Below are 21363 nucleotides of genomic sequence, written 5' to 3'. Positions count from 1 at the left end.
TCTTATTCAATATTAAAGAGTTAGTATTCTAGAACTCAAGCCTTGTTTGGTTGCACTAAATTTATATAGGCAGTCAAAATTCCTAGGAAATGTATTATTAGGATGTTATTTGATTAACCAAAAAAGTGCAAAGTGGAGGAAATAGGAATTTCAATTTCCTACATAATGTGGGAATTCATTTACCCACCTCCCCTAAGTGACTCAAATTTCCTAGGAATTGAGATTTCCTTAATGCCAATCAAACGAACTAAAGCAATTTCTTAGGAATTTAGAGAGAAAAATAATTTCCCATGATTTACAACTTACCATGGAAAGTTAATTCCTATTGAAATCAAACAAGCTCTTATTTTGTTTTTTTTATGAGTGGTCATATGGTGTTGCCATTTACACAAAACGCTGTTTTCATTTTGGTAATAAATTATATCGTAGATAAAAAAGTATAGGCCACGTGGCACCTCGCACCTGGACACCTGGTATGAAAAAATCTATCACATCAAGATAGAATAATACAAAACCAAAAAAAGAAATTTCAAAAAATAAATAAATCCATACAACAGAAATACTGGTGCAAGTACAGAAAGAGAAAATTAGAGAGTGAATTTAAACCTCCATCCCCTAAAAAGTCTGAATCCTACGAAACTTCCTGGAAGCTCCCTCCCCCCCACTTCCATGGCTTCCTCCCTCCCCTTCTTAACCCTCTTCTTCCCTTCTCTTTCCCCTCATCCCAATTCCCCCCTCTCTTTCTCTCTCCTCCCTCCTACTTTCTCTCTCCTCCTTCAACCGCCATTAAAAACCTCCTTCATAACCAGAAATCACCTTCAAAACCACCACTACAATGAAGCAACTCCTGAAATCAATGAACCCTAAACAGATATTCCGGTCCAAAAAACCCAAATCATCTCCATCAATCACAAAATCCGAACCACCCTCATTCGGATCCTCCTCTTATTCCTCCTCAACCTCCTCCGATTCCTCAACCCACCATCATTCGGGCTCAAAACCGGGCCGAACCAAGTCCGAGGACATCTCCCTCAGGCCCGGCCCGTGGACTGAAGAAGCCTTCAAAATGATCGACCTCGACGGCGACGGCAAGATCACCCGAGTCGAACTCCACTCACTCTTCAAGCGCGTGAGAGTAAACGCACCGTCGTTGAGCGAAGAAGAGGTGGCGGCAATGATCAAGGATATCGACATGGACGGAGACGGGTGCATCAGCCTAAAAGAGCTGGAGGCCGTTGGATCTGCGCTTGATCCGACGGCTGCGAATGAAGAAGATCTAAAAGGTGCGTTTGATTTCTTTGACTCGGATCATGATGGGAAGATATCGGCGAGTGAGTTGCACGCGGGGTTTGTTGCGTTGGGGGATGAACGGTGTACGTTAGAGGATTGCCGGCGTATGATAGAAGGTGTGGATAAAAATAATGATGGATTTGTTTGTTTTCAGGATTTTAGCCGAATGATGAGTATTCCTAGATGATTTTTTATTTTATTTTTGGAGGGGATAAAAAGGGATTTTTCTATTATTAATTAATATTATTAAGGTTTAGATTGAATGTTTAAGAAATTTGTTCGATCATTAGCTTTAATGTGTTACCGTACATATTGAAATCAAATGATATGAAATCTTCCTTATTATCTACTCAATCTTGGTTTTTTTTTTCTTTCTTTAGTTTAATTAAATTAAGTAATTGTTTTGTAATATTGATGTTTAGCTTGATTATTATATTATTAATCATATACAAGTAGTTATTAGGCTATTTCATCAAAAAATTTACTAACTCGGTTTCATATTATTTGTTTGAAAAAAATATATCTAATTGAGTATGATCGATTTTATTTGAAATTTTCGAAATTACACTTGGTAAAATATTTCAATAATTTTGTAATTTTTTTAGAATTGAAGTGTTAATTCATCTTTCGAATGTGTAGGCAATAGGCGTAGCTTTGCGAAAAGAGGGATAATGTAGACGAGATGCGATATTGTAATGATGGAGACGAGATAAGATTTGTCCTAAAATATACGGCTAATCTGGCCTTGTAAGAAACTTAAATTTGAATCTCTTACGTATGTGAAATTATCTAGAAATCAATGTGAATTGATTTGAAGTTAATTTCATAGAGTTTTTCCGCGAAGTTGCCTAAACTTAGCTGACATGCCAAGTATGTGACAGCCACATACTGATTCAAGTGTGATATGTACGAAAAATATACGGATATTTTGATACGAAGTACTCCGTATATCACCGCAAGGTTGACCAATGAGCTACTTCCATACTATAACCCTTTTGGTTCTTCCACTTAGTTCCTGTTCTCATACGATTATTTTCAGTTCAACTTAACTCCTAATTTCCTTCTCTTATAAAATATTTATTTCAATTCAACTCAGTCAACGAGAACAGGCCCTTAGTATCTTAAGTTTACGGTAAAGTTTACATCTCACAACCTTAAAGTTTTATGAGTTCGGGCTAAATAGGATTTCTTTAGAAATATGGAGTTTGTGAACTTGTCAATATTATCATCAAAAGGTAGACCAATGAGCTACTTACGTTCTATAGCCCTGAGGTCCTTTCACTCAATATTCTCATCAAAAGGTAAGACCTTGCCTGTGTAAACCAAATTGAGTGAAAATTAGTTTGATTAGTGTAATATGTTTTGCTGACAAAAGAAAACATGACAAACAGAAGAAGTTTGTTGAATGGTTGGCAAAATTTGGATAGGAACTTGAACTTTCTAAGAAGTTTAGCTTTCACAAAAATGATCGATCAACTAAACAAAATTAAGCATTTTTTTTAATTCAATTTTTTTTATTAAGACTATTAATCTTACAGTATATATGTTCTATCAAACAAGCACATAAGAGTAGTACAAATATTTTAAAACCAACTTGTTCATATACTAATATACTATAGCTGTTGTTACACTCTTTCAAAAGAAAAAAAAAAAAACTTATTACTCGTATGATATCAGATGTCTATTTGTTGTATAATACTTCTTATTAATGGCCAAGTTATATAGAAAATTATTTGCGATCTTGAATTAAGGTTTTAACATTATTTTGTGTCGATTTCAACTTTTGTTTCCATACATAACATTGACTTGATTTCGATTTTTTTTTTTTTTTTTTTTTTTTACATTTGTTATATTGAGTAATAAGTTTAGATAAAATTACATAAGTTCAAATAATTCAAATAACATAAAATAAGTTTAGAATAGTTTAGATAAATACTATTTCTCTTCTGTTGTACTTATACTTAGGGTCTGTTCTCTTCCATTGAAATTCAGCTCAGCTTAGCTCAGCTCAACAACAACAACAACATGATAATAATAATAATCAATAAATAATAATAATAATAATCAAAATTAATAATAATAATAATAATAATAATAATAATATTATTATTAATAATAATATGTACATTTGTATATACACATATATATAGTAATAAACAATCAATAAATAATCAAAGATCACTAATCCGTAGTTAGAAATCACTAATTAATAAGTTCAGTTCAGCTCAGTTCAATTCAGTTCAGCTGAGTTCAGTCAATCGGAACAGGCCCTTAATCAGTTTAAATTACTCCATATCAAAGTCGTATAAAAGTGACTATGTGAGTAGTACATAAATTAAACTAGTTCAACTTAAAAGAAACAAAAAAAGGAATTATATTTGTAATTATAATTTCAGACAAAATTAAAAGAACCAAACTGTGCCAGGGACTTGTTTAGGAAAGTTAGTTTGGTTCTAATTAAACTTAGGATCCGTTTTGTATAAGTAGTAATTTTCATCCTTTAGGGCCTGTTCATATTTACTTATTTTCAGTTCAGTTCAGTTCAGCTCTTAATTTCCCTCTCTCATAAAACATTCATTTCAGCTTAGTTCAGTTCAGCTTCAATCAGTTCAGTTCAGTTCAACTCAGTTCAGTAAATATGAACAAGCCCTTAATTTTATAATGATTAGTTTTATGATTTTTAAAAATATTGTGAAATTTGGAAATAAAAACGATAACAAACAAACTACTACTGACCAATTGGAAATTAAAATAATCATAGGAACAAAAATACAGGGGAGCCAGACAAAAATCTATTTTGTTCTCACGTCAGTCAATTTAGGATCCTATATTATTACTGCCATTTTCGGCTCAATCTGCTCAATAATGATTTGTTTATGCATGTGAATGAATCGAATGATGACCAAATTTTTTTAAGTGATAAAATTAACTTATTACTCAGTTTGGGGTTTCTTTAGTCTACGTGATGATGTATGGTTAGCTGATAGGAGGGAAAACAAAAAGTTCATGGTTCTTTAATTTGTTAGAAATTGTTGTAAAAAAAAACTGTATGCTCGCCTGCTCGGATAGTCAAATCAAGTAGCCAATCCAATTGCTTATATCGAATATCATCATATATCTTGTGTCCTCACTCCTCAGACTTCTAGAAGAAAATAAGTTCCAAGACAACAATAAGCTTTACTTAGGGTCGATAATGTTGGAAAAAAAGAAAGGAATTTGAAATAGTCAGATACTAACTTATGGTCCCGTACAATGCACGGATTTACTAAAATTTATAAATATTTTTATTTCAACAACTTTTTAATGATTTTTTTTTATGAAAAAATTCGATATTCTGCTAATTATATTAATGCATATCTTTTAAAATAATATTATTTTGCTTAACTTTTCTATAAGTTGTTACAAAAATGTTTTATTGAATTTGGGACAGAAAGATTGTGTTTAAGTAGGAAAGAAAATATTATAGTGTATTAAAATTGCCTAAGATTTTCTGACAAAAAAAGGAAAAAAAAAGTGGAGGGAAATTATTTAACCAGATTTTTCCACGTGTCATTTTTTACTCGCCTTTAGTATATAGTTATTGATTCGATATTCTGCTAATTATATTAAAAATTATGCATATCTTTTTAAATAATATTATTTTGCTTAAATTTTCTATAAGTTGTTACAAAAATGTTTTATTGAATTTGGGACGGAAAGATTGTGTTTAAGTAGGAAAGAAAATATTATAGTGTATTAAAATTGCCTAAGATAATCTGACAAAAAAAGGAAAAAAAAAAGTGGAGGGAAATTATTTAACCAAATTTTGCCACGTGTCATTTTTTTATTCGCCTTTAGTATATAGTTATTGATGATTATTGATGGGCGCCCAATTGGCCGCCCGGAGCGAGTCCCGCCCGATTGGGCACGAGAAGGGTCGTAAAATTCTGGAGTTTCGCCGCTCGATCGGGCGGAGCTCCGCCTGATCGGGTGCCCGACCTGGAGCCCGACCGGGCGAGACCCGCCCGACCAGGCGCGAGAAGACATCTAGAAAAAGGGAATGTCCGCCCGATCGGGTGAGCTCCGCCCGATCGGACGCGTGTTTATCCGTTGGACTCCAACGGTTCCCTTGGATTCCTCTTTTTGTTTGATTTCTTGTGACCCCCCATTTAAGAGGTTGATTATGGTGTTTTAATCACCATAATATTTCTGATTTCTTTTCTTTGTTCATAGAAGATTCTTCCATGATTTTTCATCTTCTTCTATCATTCATTTCTATAAATTGGAGGATGTTTTCTGATTTTTTAAAAATACAAGAAATACATATCAAACACAAGCTTATTTAAATACATACTTAAACACATACTCTATATTGGACATAAGTTACTTGGCTCCAACCTTCCACCCAAAAGTGTCTTTGTGTGGAAGTGGTGTGTTAACCTTAGGGAACGTGCCGGCGAATACAATAGTGTACCCTGGTTGCGCCGGAATTTTGTTTTCAAGTCAGTGATTTGCATCACGACACACCATACTCTTTCATTGTTTCAAGATCATCTTTTCGATCACTACAAGAAAAATGTCTTTTCGTAGCGATTATTTCGTAGCGATTGTACATTTGCTATAATATGCAAGTATGTTTGTGAAATAACTAAGGAAGTCGTATTATTTTACAATCGCCATGGTTTTCCCATATAAAATCGATACGAAAAACATAATAACACATATCCACACCATTTTTACACATTTATATAATTTTGAAAAATCGTATCATTTACAATCGCCACTAAATCGTAAAAATCGATACGAAAAGTCTTTTCAACACACTAGTAAAATAAACGTAATGGGAAGCCCCAAATGGCAAGTGGTTTGATAAATCCTATTACCATTTACCCGATTTAAAAAAAAAAAACCCTGAAATAAACAAATGGCAAGCGGTTTGGGGTGAACCGCTTGTCAAAATGTAAATGGCAAGCGGTTTAAACCGTGAACCGCTTACCATTTGTTAGAGAAACCCTAATAAAAAAAACCCAGCTATATATTCTCTCTCCTCCCCTTACCCCTTAGTTCTCACGGCACTACCTCTCAATTTACCCTCATTTTTCTCACGCTCACTCTCCTCCCCTCCCTCCATTCTTTCTCTTGAAGTCCGGTGGTGGTGCACGACGGACCACGACGACCCTTGAAGTCCGGTGGTGGTGCGTGTGGGTTTTTGAGTTTTTTAGGTCAAATTCGACCGTAAAAACTCTAGATCTAGAGTTTTCATGGTCGAATTTGACCCTTAAAACCAAATTTCAATCTAATTTTCGACGTTTTGATGGAATTCATGGTATGTTCCCTTTTTTTATTAATTTTTTTAAAAGTTTTTTTTTTTTTTAAAATTTTATGGTGATTTGGTGGTTGAATTGGTTTTTTTTCAAGCCGCCGATTTGGTGTTGGTGGGGGTCGTGGTGGGCGAAGTAGGCTGGGATTTGGTGGATGGTGGTCGTGCTGCTGCGTGGTCTGGTGCTGGTGCGTGGTGCAAGTGGGTGGTGGTGGTACGCGTGGATAGTGGTGGTGGTGCTTGTGGACGGTGGTGGAACAAGCTTTCTCTTTTTTTTAGACAACTTGTTATAATAATTTAATTAGTTGTATTAATTTTTTAAAATATACTTATATATATATATATTTTTTTTATGAAAATGTACGTAATACTTACATCAATTAATTAAAAAAAATATTGGTGTTTTTATATTTGTTTTGTTTCTGTATCAATTTCAGTTGAAAAAACCAATTTTTTTTTATTTTAATTTTTTATAGCCCTAATGGGCAGCGGTTTGGCGCCAAAACCGCTGCCTTTTCTCTTCAAATGGCAAGCAGTTTGAACCGCTTGCCATTTAAATTGACAATGGCAAGCCCCCCAAGCGCGTGCGGTTCAAAACCGCTTGCCATTGGGGGTTTTGAACCGCTTCCCATTACGTTTATTCTACTAGTAACACTAGATATATAAATATTGTTTGACAAAAAATACATAAAATATGTCATAGCTTATTGGTGAAACATTTAATATAAGAGCTTAAGGCTGCATGTTCGATTCTTGTAAAGATCATACGCATGTTTTTTTTTTTTTTTTTGAAAAAAAATGAGTTAAACATTTAATAGCTACAATAATCACCACGATTGGATGTAGGTTTTCGTATTGATTATTGAGGCCAACCCCAGCGATATAGAAAACCACTACTAAAGGCTAAGGCAACGGGGGATATTGTATCGAATGACCATTCGTTGGGAAAGCTTTTTGTTGCAATTACAATCGATACTAAAGGTTAAAATAATCACTACAAAAAGGTTATTTTCTTGTAGTGGATCTTCTTATTTTAGAATATAGCCTTGAAAATACTTCTTATATTACAACAGATAAAGACAACTCTAATAATTCAAATTATAATTAAAATTAATGTGTGGTCTGTGCATTGCTCCGAATGTTAATTTGAGTGTTTTATTTTATTAAAGAGCTTGAAATAAAGACATGTTTATTTATTAATTAGCAGTAAATTATAATAATATAGTGATTATAATAAATTATTTTGGATTATATAAGATTCTATTACTCCCTCCGTGCTTTTTTTAAATGTTACACTTATAAAACCCGGCCGTGTTTTAATAAGTGTTACACTTCCTTTTTTGGCAAAAAGCTATATTGAAATATTATATCTCTCTCCTCTCATGGTCCCCACCCAAACCCACTACTACTACTACTTATTATTATTATTATTATTATTATTATTATTATTATTATTATTATTATTATTATTATTATTATTATTATTATTATTATTATTATTATTATTATTATTATTATTATTATTATATCTCTTCTCTCACATTCATTACTTTTTAATATACTATTAACTCTACTATTTTTTTTTTACAATTTTTTTTAATAATCTAACTACCCCACTTACCTCTTATTTTATTTAAGTCAATTAAATTACCTAAAAGTATTTGCCGGTCAAAGTGTAACACTTAAAAAAACATGGAGGGAATATGTATTTATATATTTATGTAGATGTATAGAACATGATTTGGTTGTAGCTAAGATGGTAATAAGTATGGTATTTATTCATTGAGGTTTAGTGTACTGTTCAAACCTCATATATGGCGTGTGAAATGATGGCGTGACATGATGATAGTGCGAGAATGGATATGTGTGGCACATAAACATTTTTAGTAACGCTTTTTAATATAGAAATATAGATATAGATTAGTTTTAATAGATTTTCGAACAGGTTTAGGAAAATTCAAATAGAGGCTGTGTTTGGGAAAAAAGCTAAAAGTTGAAACCTGAAGCTGATTGTGTTAACTGATTTTAGCTATCTGATTGTCTTAATTGATTTACCTAAGGGCCTGTTCATATTTACTAAACTGAGCTGAACTAAAGTGACTGGATCTGAAATGAATATTTTATGAGAGAAGGAAATTAAGAGATGAACTGAACTGATTGGAGGTAAACTTAAGCTGAAGTGAAAAGGCCTTAAATTATTTTATTAGCTTATTGTTGAAAATTATTTGATAAATAGCTTATTGTTTAAAGTTGATTGGTTATGTGAAACGACCAATAAGCTAATTGTGGGTTAGGTAGTTAGTTTATATAGGATTTTTAATTAAATAGGGGTATAAGTGTCATTTCACCATGAGAATTGAATAAGCTAATTGAAAAGGCTTTAGGAGCTTTTTAAAAAAGAGCTTATTGAGTGGAATAAGCTCTTTAAATAAGTTTCCCACCAAACAACTTGAATTAATTAACTTATTTGATAGTCAATAAGCTAATATTGGTCGTTATCAAACACAACCATAATTGAATAAATACAGATAAGTGAAATTAGGTGAATAAAATACATCTTAAACTGCATTATATATATATACACACACTTGATTTCATTGATCAAATTAAGCTTATTCATAATTGTTTAAATCATCTAAAAAAGAACTTAGTTTAGTTGCCATCAAATTAAGTATGTAGAATGTAGAATGTAGAATTTATTAACCTTTTTCATAACTTATATTAATATATTAAGCTTAAAAAGAACAACATATGAAGTTAATTATTAATGAATAGTTATTAGATTGGGGTTGCACTTTGTAGGTCACATATGGAATTTTTTATAATTTATACATATAACTCGTAATAGATGGTAATGCATGATCTGTGCACCCGGTTAAACAAAAAAAAGGTGGAAAGAATATTCAGGTGTTTGAAAAAGAACATTCGGGTGTTTGAAAAAAATATGCATTATTAAAAAAATAAAGACATTACAAAAAGAATGTGATAACACTTTATTAAAATTTATTGAAAAATTACGAATTAACGGAAAAAATAATCTTTACCAAAGATGTCATCACCCCAAAAAAAATTTTGTCTCCAAAAATACAATTTTCCATAATAATTTTAGTTTTCTCTTTTTAAAATTATTTTCAACAAAATAAAAATTTAAGATTTCATTTTCAAATAAAATTCAAAAATAACATATGTTAAAAGAACATAAGTTATAATGTAAAGAACATATAATTCATAATCAAAGAACATATGAGCCAAATTCAAAGAACATACGAGCCAAATTCAAATAACATACTTTGTATTATTGAAACCTAAAAAACATGTTGAATCAACATACATATTATGGTATGTTCTTTGTAAAGTATAAAAGAACATATTATCAAACATATATAGGTATGTTCTTTGTTAAATATAAGGGGTCGTTTGGTTCACACAAGGTAAACGGAATGGAATGAACAATGGGAATGAAAGAGAAAGGAATGAAAAACCATTCCATTTGCTACGTTGTTTGGTTACAAAAAACAAAGAGAATCCAACCACCCTTCTAAACACCACACCACCACCCCACCACAACCATTACAAATACAACAACTTCTATTTATTCACTTTTCCAGCCACCCCCACCACCCCCTTCGCCGCCCCTCTTTCTCTCTCCTCCACCGCCTTCCGCCGCTCCGAAACCCTAAGCTTCCTTCAATCTCTTCAATCTGAAACCCTAACCTAACCTTCTTGAAATTCTTCTTCCGATTATCGAGGAGAGGTGGGGGAGGGTTGGCGAAGGGCGTGGTGGGGTTGCTCGGCGATGGGCGTGGCTGGAAAAGTGAGAAAGAGAGGGTGGTTGTGTGGTGGGGGAATATTTTCGGGGGTGATGGGGGTTTATCGGGGAGGGGCAGAGGTAGGCCGGGGAGGGGCGGAGGTGGGCGGCAGGGTGGTGGAGGTAAGTTAGAAGGTGGTGGCTGGTGGTGAAGTGGTGGGTAGGGAAAGGGAATGCAAAAGACTAGGGGGGGGGTGGGGAATCAATTTGGAATAAAAATGGGTAAACTCAAAAATAAAAATGGGGAAAGGGAATGATAAAAATGGACAAACAAACAAGAACAAAGGGAATAATAGATGTTCATTCCCTTTCCCTTTAATAATTAACCCCAACCAAACGGCCCCCTAAATATGTTCTTTATCAAACAACAATATGTTCTTTCCGTCGGTGTATAGTTCTATTTTCAATAGATGGTCAGTGGTTTTTTTTTCTTTTCCCCTTTTGACCTATGGGATAGTAATTGAGTAGAACTAAAACAATGGAAGTATTACATATTTATAATTAGGTCAATAAAAAATGTTGGAAATTTTGTGAAAAACTATCTATTATAGTCCAAAATTTGCGAGAAACTACCTATTAAAAAAAATGTTGTAATTGACTACCTAATTTTCGAAAAATGTTGTAATTTACTACCTTACGCCGGATTATGAAGGAGTTTGATCAAAGTTCTCCGGTGTTGACTTGGTCACGTGACCATCACGTGACACTTAATGACCCTTTTCTTTCACCAAGTGTCACGTGACCAAGTTAACGCCGGAGAATTTTGGTCAAACTCATTCATAATCCGGCGTAAAGGTAGTAAATTACAACATTTTTAAAAAATTAGGTAGTCAATTACAACATTTTTTTTAATAGGTAGTTTCTCGCAAATTCTAGATTATAATAGGTAGTTTTTCACAAAATTTCCAAAAATGTTCTAGTATCCTGTAGAACAGAATTAGAAGTTTGATAATCTAAACGAAATTTGGTAAAGAGAGAAATTGAACTGATCTGTTTATTATCAAAGATTGTGTTATTTCTATGTAACCATAAATGCCACAGAGCAATAACAAATATCATTCTCCACTTCTTATCCAAACCAATGTTGTAGTTTATCCAATCCTTCCAAGATGAATTTTTAAAAATAGAAAAATCGAAATTGTTAGGAAGATAAATTTGGCAAATATATCATTCCACAATATTGATGATGAGAAACAATCCCTAAAGATATGAAGATGCGATTCCGGATAAAAATTACATCTAGAGCAAATTGGAGATATTAAAGGCATATAAGTAGCCAACATTTTGGCCACTGGCAAAATAGTGTGAACACAGTTCCAAAAAAACATCCTGTATTTGAAAGGAACTTGTATTTTCCATAGATTTTTCCAAGACCTGATATTGTCAGAGACTAAGCTGATTTGATATTAAAAACACCATCCTTGCTTAAATCCCAAGTAATAAAATCCTCCAAATCAGTCCATTTCGACAAAGGAGTGGCCTTAATCATATTTATAACATGAGTAGGAAGGAGATGTTCAATGTCATTAAGATACCATTTCCTATCTCTAATTATATTAGAAACCTTCCAATGATTCATTGAGGATGGAATAGGACAAATCACTATATCCTTTAAAGGAGAAGTTCCAATCCAATGATGATGCCATAAAGAAGTAAGGACTCCATTGCCTATACCAATTCTTAACCCCGAGGCCAATAATTCTCTTCCCTTTAAGATATCCTTCCAAATTTGTGAATGGGAGGGACTAGCATGACAATCAAAAAGACCCTTATTCTTAAGATATTTTTCATTGAAAATCCGAACCCATAACTTAGTTGGATTAGTTAGAATATTCCATCCTAATTTTGCCATAGATGCTATATTCCACGGCTTTAACCTTCTAATTCCTAATCCTCCAATTTCCATAGGCTTGGTGATATGATTCCATCCTAACCTAGTAGAATATCTAGTCTTATCAACCTTGTTCCATAAGAACTTCCGACAATTTCTTTCTATGTCATCACAAACAGATCGAGAACTAGGCAAGATGCTAGTTTGCATTAAATACACAGGAAAAGAAGAAAGCACTGATTTAACTAACGTACATCTTCCTGCCATATTTAATAACTTAGATTGCCAACCCTTAATTCGGTTAAAAGTTTTATCAAGCAAACCAAAATAATCACATTTTTTAATTTGTTAGGATGAATTTCAACCCCCAAATATTTCCCAAAGGAAGTAGTAGAGGTGAAATTAAATTCTGTGATTAAATCCTTACGAATATTATGACTCATTTTTCTTGGAAAAATCACTGTTGATTTGCTTTGATTAACCCTTAGGCCTGAAATATCCCCAAAATCTTGCAAAACTTGCATAATAACCTGGATATTACCCTTAGAAGCAAGGCCGAAAAGAAAAACATCATCCGCATAAAAAATATGAGACAAAGAAACAGATTTGGTTACCTTAATTGGCTTCCAAAGTTTTTGATTCACTTTTTCTTCTATCATAAGAGATAATCTTTCCAAGCACAACACAAAAATATAAGATGACATGGGATCACCTTGTCTAATACCTCGTGAGGGACTAAACTCAGATGTAATTTCTCCATTCCATAAAACAGATATTTTAGGAGTGGTAATACAATACATGATCAATTTAACAAAATTCATAGGAAAATTAAAACCAATAAGGGTTTCTTCAATAAAATTCCACTCTAAGCTATCATATGCTTTGGTAAGATCAAGCTTAAGAGCCATTATGTTCTTTCCTATTCTAGCCTTATGAAAAATATGAGACATTTCCTTGATGATGATCACATTATCTTCTATCCCCCTCCCTTGAATAAAGCTTGATTGTAAGGGGCTAATCAAATTATTTAAGAAAGATCGAAGCTTAGAAGAAATTAACTTAGTGATCAACTTATAAACTGTATTGCATAATCCTATTGGTCTAAATTGAATCAAATTAATTGGATTATCTACTTTAGGAATTAAAGAGATATAAGACTTATTGATATCAGGATTAAAAGAACAGTTTAAAAAACTATCCGAACACAATTTATGCAGAATTTGACTCAAAGCATCCCAATTAACTTGAAAAAATCTGGGTTGTACACCATCTGGACCCGGACATTTCATTGGTTCCATGTTAAATAAACAACTTCTAACCTCCTCAATATTAGGAATATAATTAGATAACAACCAATTATCATTATGAGACAATTTATTGAGGGGATTAAAACTTCCTGAGCCACCTCTATTACTTATTTTCGATTGAAAAATATCTCTGTAAAAATCAGTTGCCATATTTTTAAGAGTAGAATCATCAGTGATCTAATTATCAGAGGAATCCTTGAGGCACAGAATCTTTCCCCTACTCTTTTTTATTTTGGCTAAAATAAGGAAGTATTTTGTATTTAAATCTCCATATTTACGCCAATTGATTCCAGCCTTCTGAGCCCATATTATACGCTCCTTAGCATAAATATCCTTTAATTCCTTTAATAATTCCTTTTCTAAATTTATTAAAAAAGTCCAACGTTTATAAGCCAGGAAGGTTTGAATTCCACCTATTCTTGCTAGAAGTCTATCCTTTTTATACTTGAGGTTCCCAAAAATATTATGATTCCAATTTTTTATATTAGTCTGAAACTTCCTCATACCTATGACATAATCAACACACGGTTCCATATTTCGAACAAAAAAATTATTGAAATCTTTCTAATTTGTTTCAAACACAAATTATTAATGATAATAGTGGTTAAATATGCACGAGTGTATTACAAAGGGATATTGACATATATTGTATAATAACATACCACTATGGCGTGTTGGGGCCAGCCACTAATCAAAGTAGTTATAATTGATTGCTATAATAATTATTATTTACAAGATATTTGAACATGGGTTGTTTGGGGGGGGGGGGGGGGGGGGGGGGAAGGAGTTGGTTGCAAGTTAGAAAAGTCACCATGGTCTGTTTTGGAACTAAGTGTGCACATAACGTGGAATTTGATTTATTTTATCTCATTCTCCTGCGTACTTCTTAATTTGTGTGGAAATCTGACTATGCTAGCGACTCAAAGACGAAGAATGCACCCATTTACACGTTTTTGCCGTAATTTCCTTGTTTTTCATTTTAAATAGCTTTTTAATGTGTTAAATGCTCACGCTCAAAAAAAGGTACTTCGGGTCTGTTTTGATTTACTAAATTGAGCTGAGCTGAACTGAACTAAATTGAAATGAACTAATATTTTATGAGAAAAGAAAATTAGAAACATAATTGAACTGATTGGAGCAGAATTGAACTGAAGTGAAAATAAGCCTTTCGTAATAACATAATACCAACATATAAAGTATTAGCTACTCCTTCATCATCAATTGGTTTGAGGGTATATTTTTGCGGAGGAAATATGTCAATATGTGTTAACAAGCCAAACTCTCTCGTATGTGAATTTGTGTCGACTTAAAAAATGCAAGATAGTTCTTCACAAAAAAAAAAAAAAAAATAAAAAAAATAAATACAAGATAGAGATGATTTGAAAGTATGTTTAGAACACTAGTCCATCAGTATTGTAGTGCCGCTTTTGTATCTATGTGATGCATTATTGAATATCAGTTTTGGATTATAACCTCATCAAAAATGTGCTAACGTATTGGAGTGATCTTATATCTTTACCGTTGCAGAATTCTCCTATTAATAAGATAGACGTGTTTTGATCACATATTATTAATACACTTTTTAAATTTAAACCGTCTTTGCTAATTGACATCTACATATCTTTAAATAATCATCATAATTATAACTTCAAAATGAAGTATTCTGTATATTTATCGGCAGATTTTTTTTTAAAAAAACATTACCCTAAATTACCGTTATCTTTAAGAAATTAAATTTAATTCTGTGAACAGAATTTATGTTCTGCACATCAGCTCGGATATAAATAATAAATAAACTGAATAAAAAAAATTAAAAAAAAAAATTGTAAAATCAGTAGAAAATTTAAAAAGAGATAATGTCCCAAGGGAGCACGGCATTTTATGAGGGTATTTTCCAGGAAGTTTCATAGATATAAATAATTGTACTTCGTATAATGTTCCTAATTTTATGGAACGAAAACAAAATAAAACGTACAATTCCGTAATTCTTTTCCATGGAACATGCTGCTTGCTTTCTTATCATCACTCTCAGCGTTAGACCCGTGTTTTTGCAGATTTTTTTTTTGGGATAAATTTAGCTGATTTTTTTGAAACCCTAATTATGGTTGGTTTATCGTGACCGACCTACTTTGATTAATCGAATAGGTAGTTGGGCTAATACTTTTTAATTTGAGTTTACCATAGTTCATATGTTACGTATGTCAAATTTTTAGGTTGACGGAAGATAAATCACGAGTTATAATATTCTAATTTAGGTAACGAATTAAAATAAACGTTATTTGTTTCGAAAATACAAACAATAGAGTCAATATTATATGCATTATATATATATAATTGTTTTTTTTTCCTTTTTTTTTAAAAAAAGGTTTCGAGCTTGTTTGAAGATAATTTGTCAGATTGGGGGATTGTTCAATTAGCCATATTAACATACAATTGCATCTTACTATTGTGGTAGGGCCTATAATTAGTGTTTATATTGTATAGCTAACGGGCCTATTTCATGAGCCCTAATCTCTTGTATATATACGCTACTCTACACTCTGATTAATCTACGGAAAATTATTTCGTGACATGGTATCAAAGCTTCTACACTCTAAACCCTAACACTCTAAATTTTTTTCTCTACTCTACTGCTAATCATGTGCAACGAAGGGAAGACCGATCCTTCATCACCTTTCTATCTAGGCGCAGGTGATCAACCCGACAACCTAATCACTCATGTGATCTTGAAGGGGGATAATTACCTTGCGTGGTCTAGGGCAATCACCTTGTCCTTGAAATCCCGCCGAAAATTCGGCTTTGTGGATGGAACTATCTCCAAACCAACGGAGAAGAAGAAGATGCTTGACTAGGAGACCGTTAATTCTATGTTAGTCTCGTGGATTTTGAGGGCTATCGAGGCTAAACTTGCGGCTTCCATGCCTTACTTTGAAGAGGCAAAGAAATTGTGGGATTATTTGGAGAAACGCTTTTGTGTAGCTAGCGGACCTCGTCTACAACAATTGCGGCTTTCAATTACTACTTGCAAGCAGTCAAAATCAATGTCTGTTGAGGACTGCTACACTAAACTCATGGGTTACTTTGATGATTTAACCCGCCTACAACCTCCCCATGGCTGTGAGTGTGGCAATTGCAATTGCAATGTTGCTGAAAAGTATGAACAGGAAAAGGAGAACAAAAAATTACATCAATTTTTGGTGGGAATCGATGATGATTTATACTCGGTTGTGCGTACCAATTTGTTATCCCAGCAACCTCCTATGGATTTGGACCGTGCGTATCAAGCTTTCCTTCAAGAGGAAAGGTCTCGTGGTATTGCTCAAGGTCTGGCAGAGAAGACGGATGCACATGTTTTCGCTCTTTCCTCGGATCGTCGCTCATCTCAACCTCCTACTCGGGTGGATAAATCGAAACAATTCTGCTCTCATTGCAAGCGGTCTGGCCATGATAATTCAGGCTGCTTTATGCTTCACGGCCACCCCCTATGGTGGATGGAAAAATATGGGAAGAAGGGTGTTGTTGCTTCGGGTTCGCAAGGCTCAGTACCTGGTAGCAAATTCTCTGGTGTTGCTGCTGCCCCTTCTTCATCTGCTGGTGCTGCCACAGACCAATTAAGGCAAGCCCATGGCACGAGCCAATGCTGTGGGCAGCCCCTTTGGTGTGCCCTCTTCACTCTCCCAAGACACTCTTTCGGCTTTGTCTGAGCTTCAACCCGAGCATGTCCGTATGTTATTGAACATGGTTAATAGTCACCAACAGGATAAAATGTCTGGTGAGTATTTTTCTTTGTCTTGGATAGTCGACACCGGAGCCTCACATCATGTTACCGGTAACGATTCTTGTTTGTTGGACGTGCAATCTATAACTCCTTGTCCCGTTGGTCTTCCGGATGGTGCTCATGCTATGGCTACTAAGGAAGGGAGAGTGTGTTTGGCGGATGGTTTAATTCTTGAGAATGTTTTATTTGTCCCAAAATTAAATTGCAATTTAATACCGGTGTCTAAAATGATTGATGATTCGCATTGTTTTGTCAAATTCACTGATTCTTTATGTGCTATACAGGACCAACTCTCGGGGAACCTGATTGGAGCCGATGAACGGATAGATGGACTATATTACTTCAGGCGAATTCCTAAAGTATGTGCGGTGACTGATTCAGAGGTTTCTACATTCGAATTGTGGCATCGTCGTATGGGATATCCGTCGGACAAAATAGTCAAGTTAGTGCTTGCTATTAGTGCTAGTTCTAGTAGTAAATTTTTGAATAAAGCTTGTGATATTTGTCCACAAGCCAAACAAACACGGGATAGTTTCCCTGATAGTGATAGTAGAGCAAGTCGTATGTTTGAGATGATTCACTGTGATCTGTGGGGGTCATATAAAACACCCTCTACTTGTGGTGCTCACTATTTTTTTACTATTATTGATGATTTTTCACGAGGAGTTTGGGTTTATTTATTAAATAACAAAACTGAAGTTTATTCTTCTTTTTGTTCTTTTTTTGCTAGGATTAAATGCCAATTTGATGTTTCTGTGAAATGTGTGCGGAGTGATAATGGAACAGAATTCAAACACATGATACCCTATTTTGATGAACATGGCATTCTTTTTCAAATCTCTTGTGTTGGTACTCCTCAACAAAATGGTAGGTAGAGCGTAAACATCAACATATTCTCAATGTTAGTCGGGCTTTGATGTTCCAAGGCAATTTGCCGATTAGTTTGTGGGGTGAATGTGTTCTTGGAGCAGTTTATTTGATTAATCACACTCCATCTAGCTTGCTTGCCAATAAAACTCCATATGAACTTCTTTTTGGCAAACCACCTAATTTTGATGAGTAATGGGTGTTTGGGTGTCTTTGATTTGTCCATAATAAAAAGGTTAAGGAAGACAAATTTGCCCCCGTAGCCGAAAGTGTGTGTTTGTGGGTTATCCTCATGGGAAAAAGGGTTGGAAAGTGTATGACCTTGAAACGGGGGATATTTTTGTTTCACGTGATGTTAAATTTCATGAAAATGAATTCCCTTTTTTGATTGGTGGTGACTCGACAAATTCTAGTGTGGGTCTAGAAGGAGTGTCTCATGTTGAGGGTGGGGTTGATACGGATTTCTTGGAAGATCTTGAGAATGTGCTCGAATTAGGAGAGGCCTCCACTGAGATTGGTTCACATGATAACACTGTCCCCAGCCCGCAACATACACCCTTTTCTACTGCTGCTCCATCTTGCTCTCACAATGCTGCTGCCCCGTGCTCTTCTACTGCTGCTACTCCCTGTTCTGCTGCTGCTGGCAGCCTGGTCTGCGACTCTCTTGCGGCTGCCAGCGCTGACCGCAGCAGTCCTGCGGTATCCCCTGCTGACCACGGCACTACTGCAGTGTCTCTGTCGTACCCACTGCCAACAGTACAGACAGTAGCACTATGGCAGACCCGGGTCACTCTTCTCTTGATTTATCTCGTGGTCAACGACCGTGTCATCCGCCGGGTTGGCACCGGGATTATGTCGCACATACTATTACTCTTCCTAGTCCATCTATCTCTCAATGTTCATCGTCTACTCCATCAGGTACTCCCTATCCTCTAGCACATTTTGTAAATTGTGATAAATTTTCTGTGCGACACCGTGTATTTATTGCAGCTATTGATACGATGGTTGAACCACGCAATTTCAAGGAGGAAATGCAAGATGAAGGGTGGAAAGAAGCAATGCAAAAAGAAATTGATGCATTGGAAAATAATGGTACATGGGTGCTTGAAAAATTACCTCTGGGTAAGAAAGCTCTTGGTTGTCGGTGGGTTTACAAGGTAAAGCTTAATTCTGATGGCACACTTGAGAGATTGAAAGCTCGTCTAGTTATTTTCGGTAATCATCAGGTTGAGGGTATTGATTATACCGAGACTTTTGCTCCCGTGACCAAAATGGTTACTGTTCGTGCTTTTCTTGCTGTTGTTGCTGCAAAGAATTGGGAACTGCATCAAATGGATGTTCACAATGCATTCCTTCATGGGGATCTTAAGGAGGAGGTTTATATGAAGCCTCCCCCTGGGGGTCTAAACCTGGTTTGGTGTGTCGTCTTCGGAAGTCGTTGTATGGTCTTCGACAGGCACCTCGTTGTTGGTTCTCTAAATTGGCCACGTCTTTGAAAAGGTACGGGTTTCTGCAATCGTACTCTGATTACTCTCTTTTTACTCTACAAACTGGGTCAATTCAACTTAGTGTTCTGGTGTATGTTGATGACTTAATAATAGCTGGCAATGATTCTTCTGCAATTGCAACATTCAAATCTTATTTGAGTGACTGTTTTCATATGAAAGATTTGGGTGTGTTAAAATATTTTCTTGGTGTTGAGGTTGCACGGAGTCCGGAAGACATATTTTTATGTCAACGGAAATACACACTTGATATTATTGCAGAGTCTGGCTTGTTAAGGGCGCATCCGGCAGGTACTCCGATTGAGCAGAATCATACTCTGGCAAAATCTGACTCCTCTCTTCTTTCTGATCCGGAGATGTATCGGAGGCTTGTGGGTCGTTTGATTTATTTGTCTTTCACTAGACCTGATTTGGCTTATGCGGTGCATATCTTATCTCAATTTATGCAACAACCGCGACATGATCATTGGGAGGCTGCTCTTCGTACAATGCGATACTTGAAAGGATGTCCGGGTCAAGGAATCCTTTTGAGTTCAGAGTGTGATTTACAGATTACAGGTTGGTATGATTCGGATTGGGCAGGTTGCCCCTTGTTGCGACGATCTATTACTGGCTGGTTGGTATTTCTTGGTGCTTCTCCTATTTCTTGGAAGACTAAGAAGCAGGACACTGTGGCTAAGTCTTCTTCAGAGGTCGAATTCCGTTCTATGTCTAAAACTACTGATGAGTTGAAATGGTTAAAGGCTCTTTTTCTGAGTTTGGGTGTTTCTCATCCCCGCGCAATGAGTTTGTTTTGTGATAATCAATCTGCTTTGTATATTGCACAGAATCCAGTTTTCCATGAGCGTACTAAACACATTGAGGTGGATTGCTATTATCTTCGTGATGCAATTCAGGACGGTATCATTAGTCTGTCTTATGTGAAGACTACAGATCAATTAGCGGATATATTCACCATGACTTTGAGTAGAAGTCAATTCATGTATTTACTTGGCAAGTTGGGCATTTGTGATCTGTTATTTTTGTCGAAAAATATATGTAAAGGATCTTAAAGATAGTACTCGTATAGTCATATAGCTTTGGGATAGATTGAAATCGTCTAAAATACTAAGCTACTCCGTATTACATCATCACATAATACTCCGTATAACTTTATTGTATTTCGGATCTTTATACAAAATACATACTTTGTAATAAGGTAATTAAAATAATTAAATAACAACGTACTCCAGTATACTTCAACATCATCAATATTCAATAGTACCATGTTTGTTGTTGAAGAGTAAATGCTCCTATGCCCCTTAACGAGTTTAAGTGGTGGGAAGTCGTAGACTCGTAGTAGAGAAATGGAGATAGAAGATCAGAGGTTGAGAAGTGGGAAAAACACATGCCAAGTAAATAAGATACGCCTTATTTTGTGAATCGTGACCAAATAAATAACCATAAATAAATAAATTTGCTGGTATTATCACATACTTTGTATATAATTTGTTTATACCTTAATTCAATTTACCTTATAGTCTTAATATTAAAATTAAAGATCTTACTAATTGAAGTTTGGAACGTGGAAATTTAGTCAATTTACCTTATTATCATCCTCCAATTTAACTGGGTTAACGTGCATACAAATGGAGTTAGAAATAAGCTCGTTTTGTGTGTGGCTAGGCACACCGTGTGA

General features: G+C 34.7%; 1 protein-coding gene across 2 annotated transcripts; it reads left to right on the top strand.

The window, feature by feature from the left end:
• The first annotated feature begins 495 nt into the window (after positions 1–495).
• On the top strand, positions 496–2280 carry LOC110710495 (probable calcium-binding protein CML36). 2 transcript variants are annotated; one of them, XM_021888806.1, is made up of 2 exons: positions 496–1406; positions 1930–2280. In XM_021888806.1, exons 1-2 carry the CDS (start codon positions 836–838, stop codon positions 1965–1967), a joined length of 609 nt encoding a protein of 202 aa, XP_021744498.1. In that variant the 5' UTR covers positions 496–835; the 3' UTR covers positions 1968–2280. The 2 variants fall into 2 exon arrangements, with proteins under 2 accessions (XP_021744498.1, XP_021744497.1); XM_021888805.1 differs by lacking the exon at positions 1930–2280 and having other exon boundaries at positions 503–1644.
• The last annotated feature ends 19083 nt before the right edge of the window (positions 2281–21363 follow it).

Source organism: Chenopodium quinoa, unplaced genomic scaffold, assembly GCF_001683475.1.
Source record: "Chenopodium quinoa cultivar QQ74 unplaced genomic scaffold, ASM168347v1, whole genome shotgun sequence".
NCBI classification, from domain to species: Eukaryota; Viridiplantae; Streptophyta; class Magnoliopsida; order Caryophyllales; family Amaranthaceae; genus Chenopodium; species Chenopodium quinoa.
The sequence above is the reverse complement of the archived record's forward strand: the minus strand, read 5'-3'. Positions and strand labels throughout refer to the sequence as shown.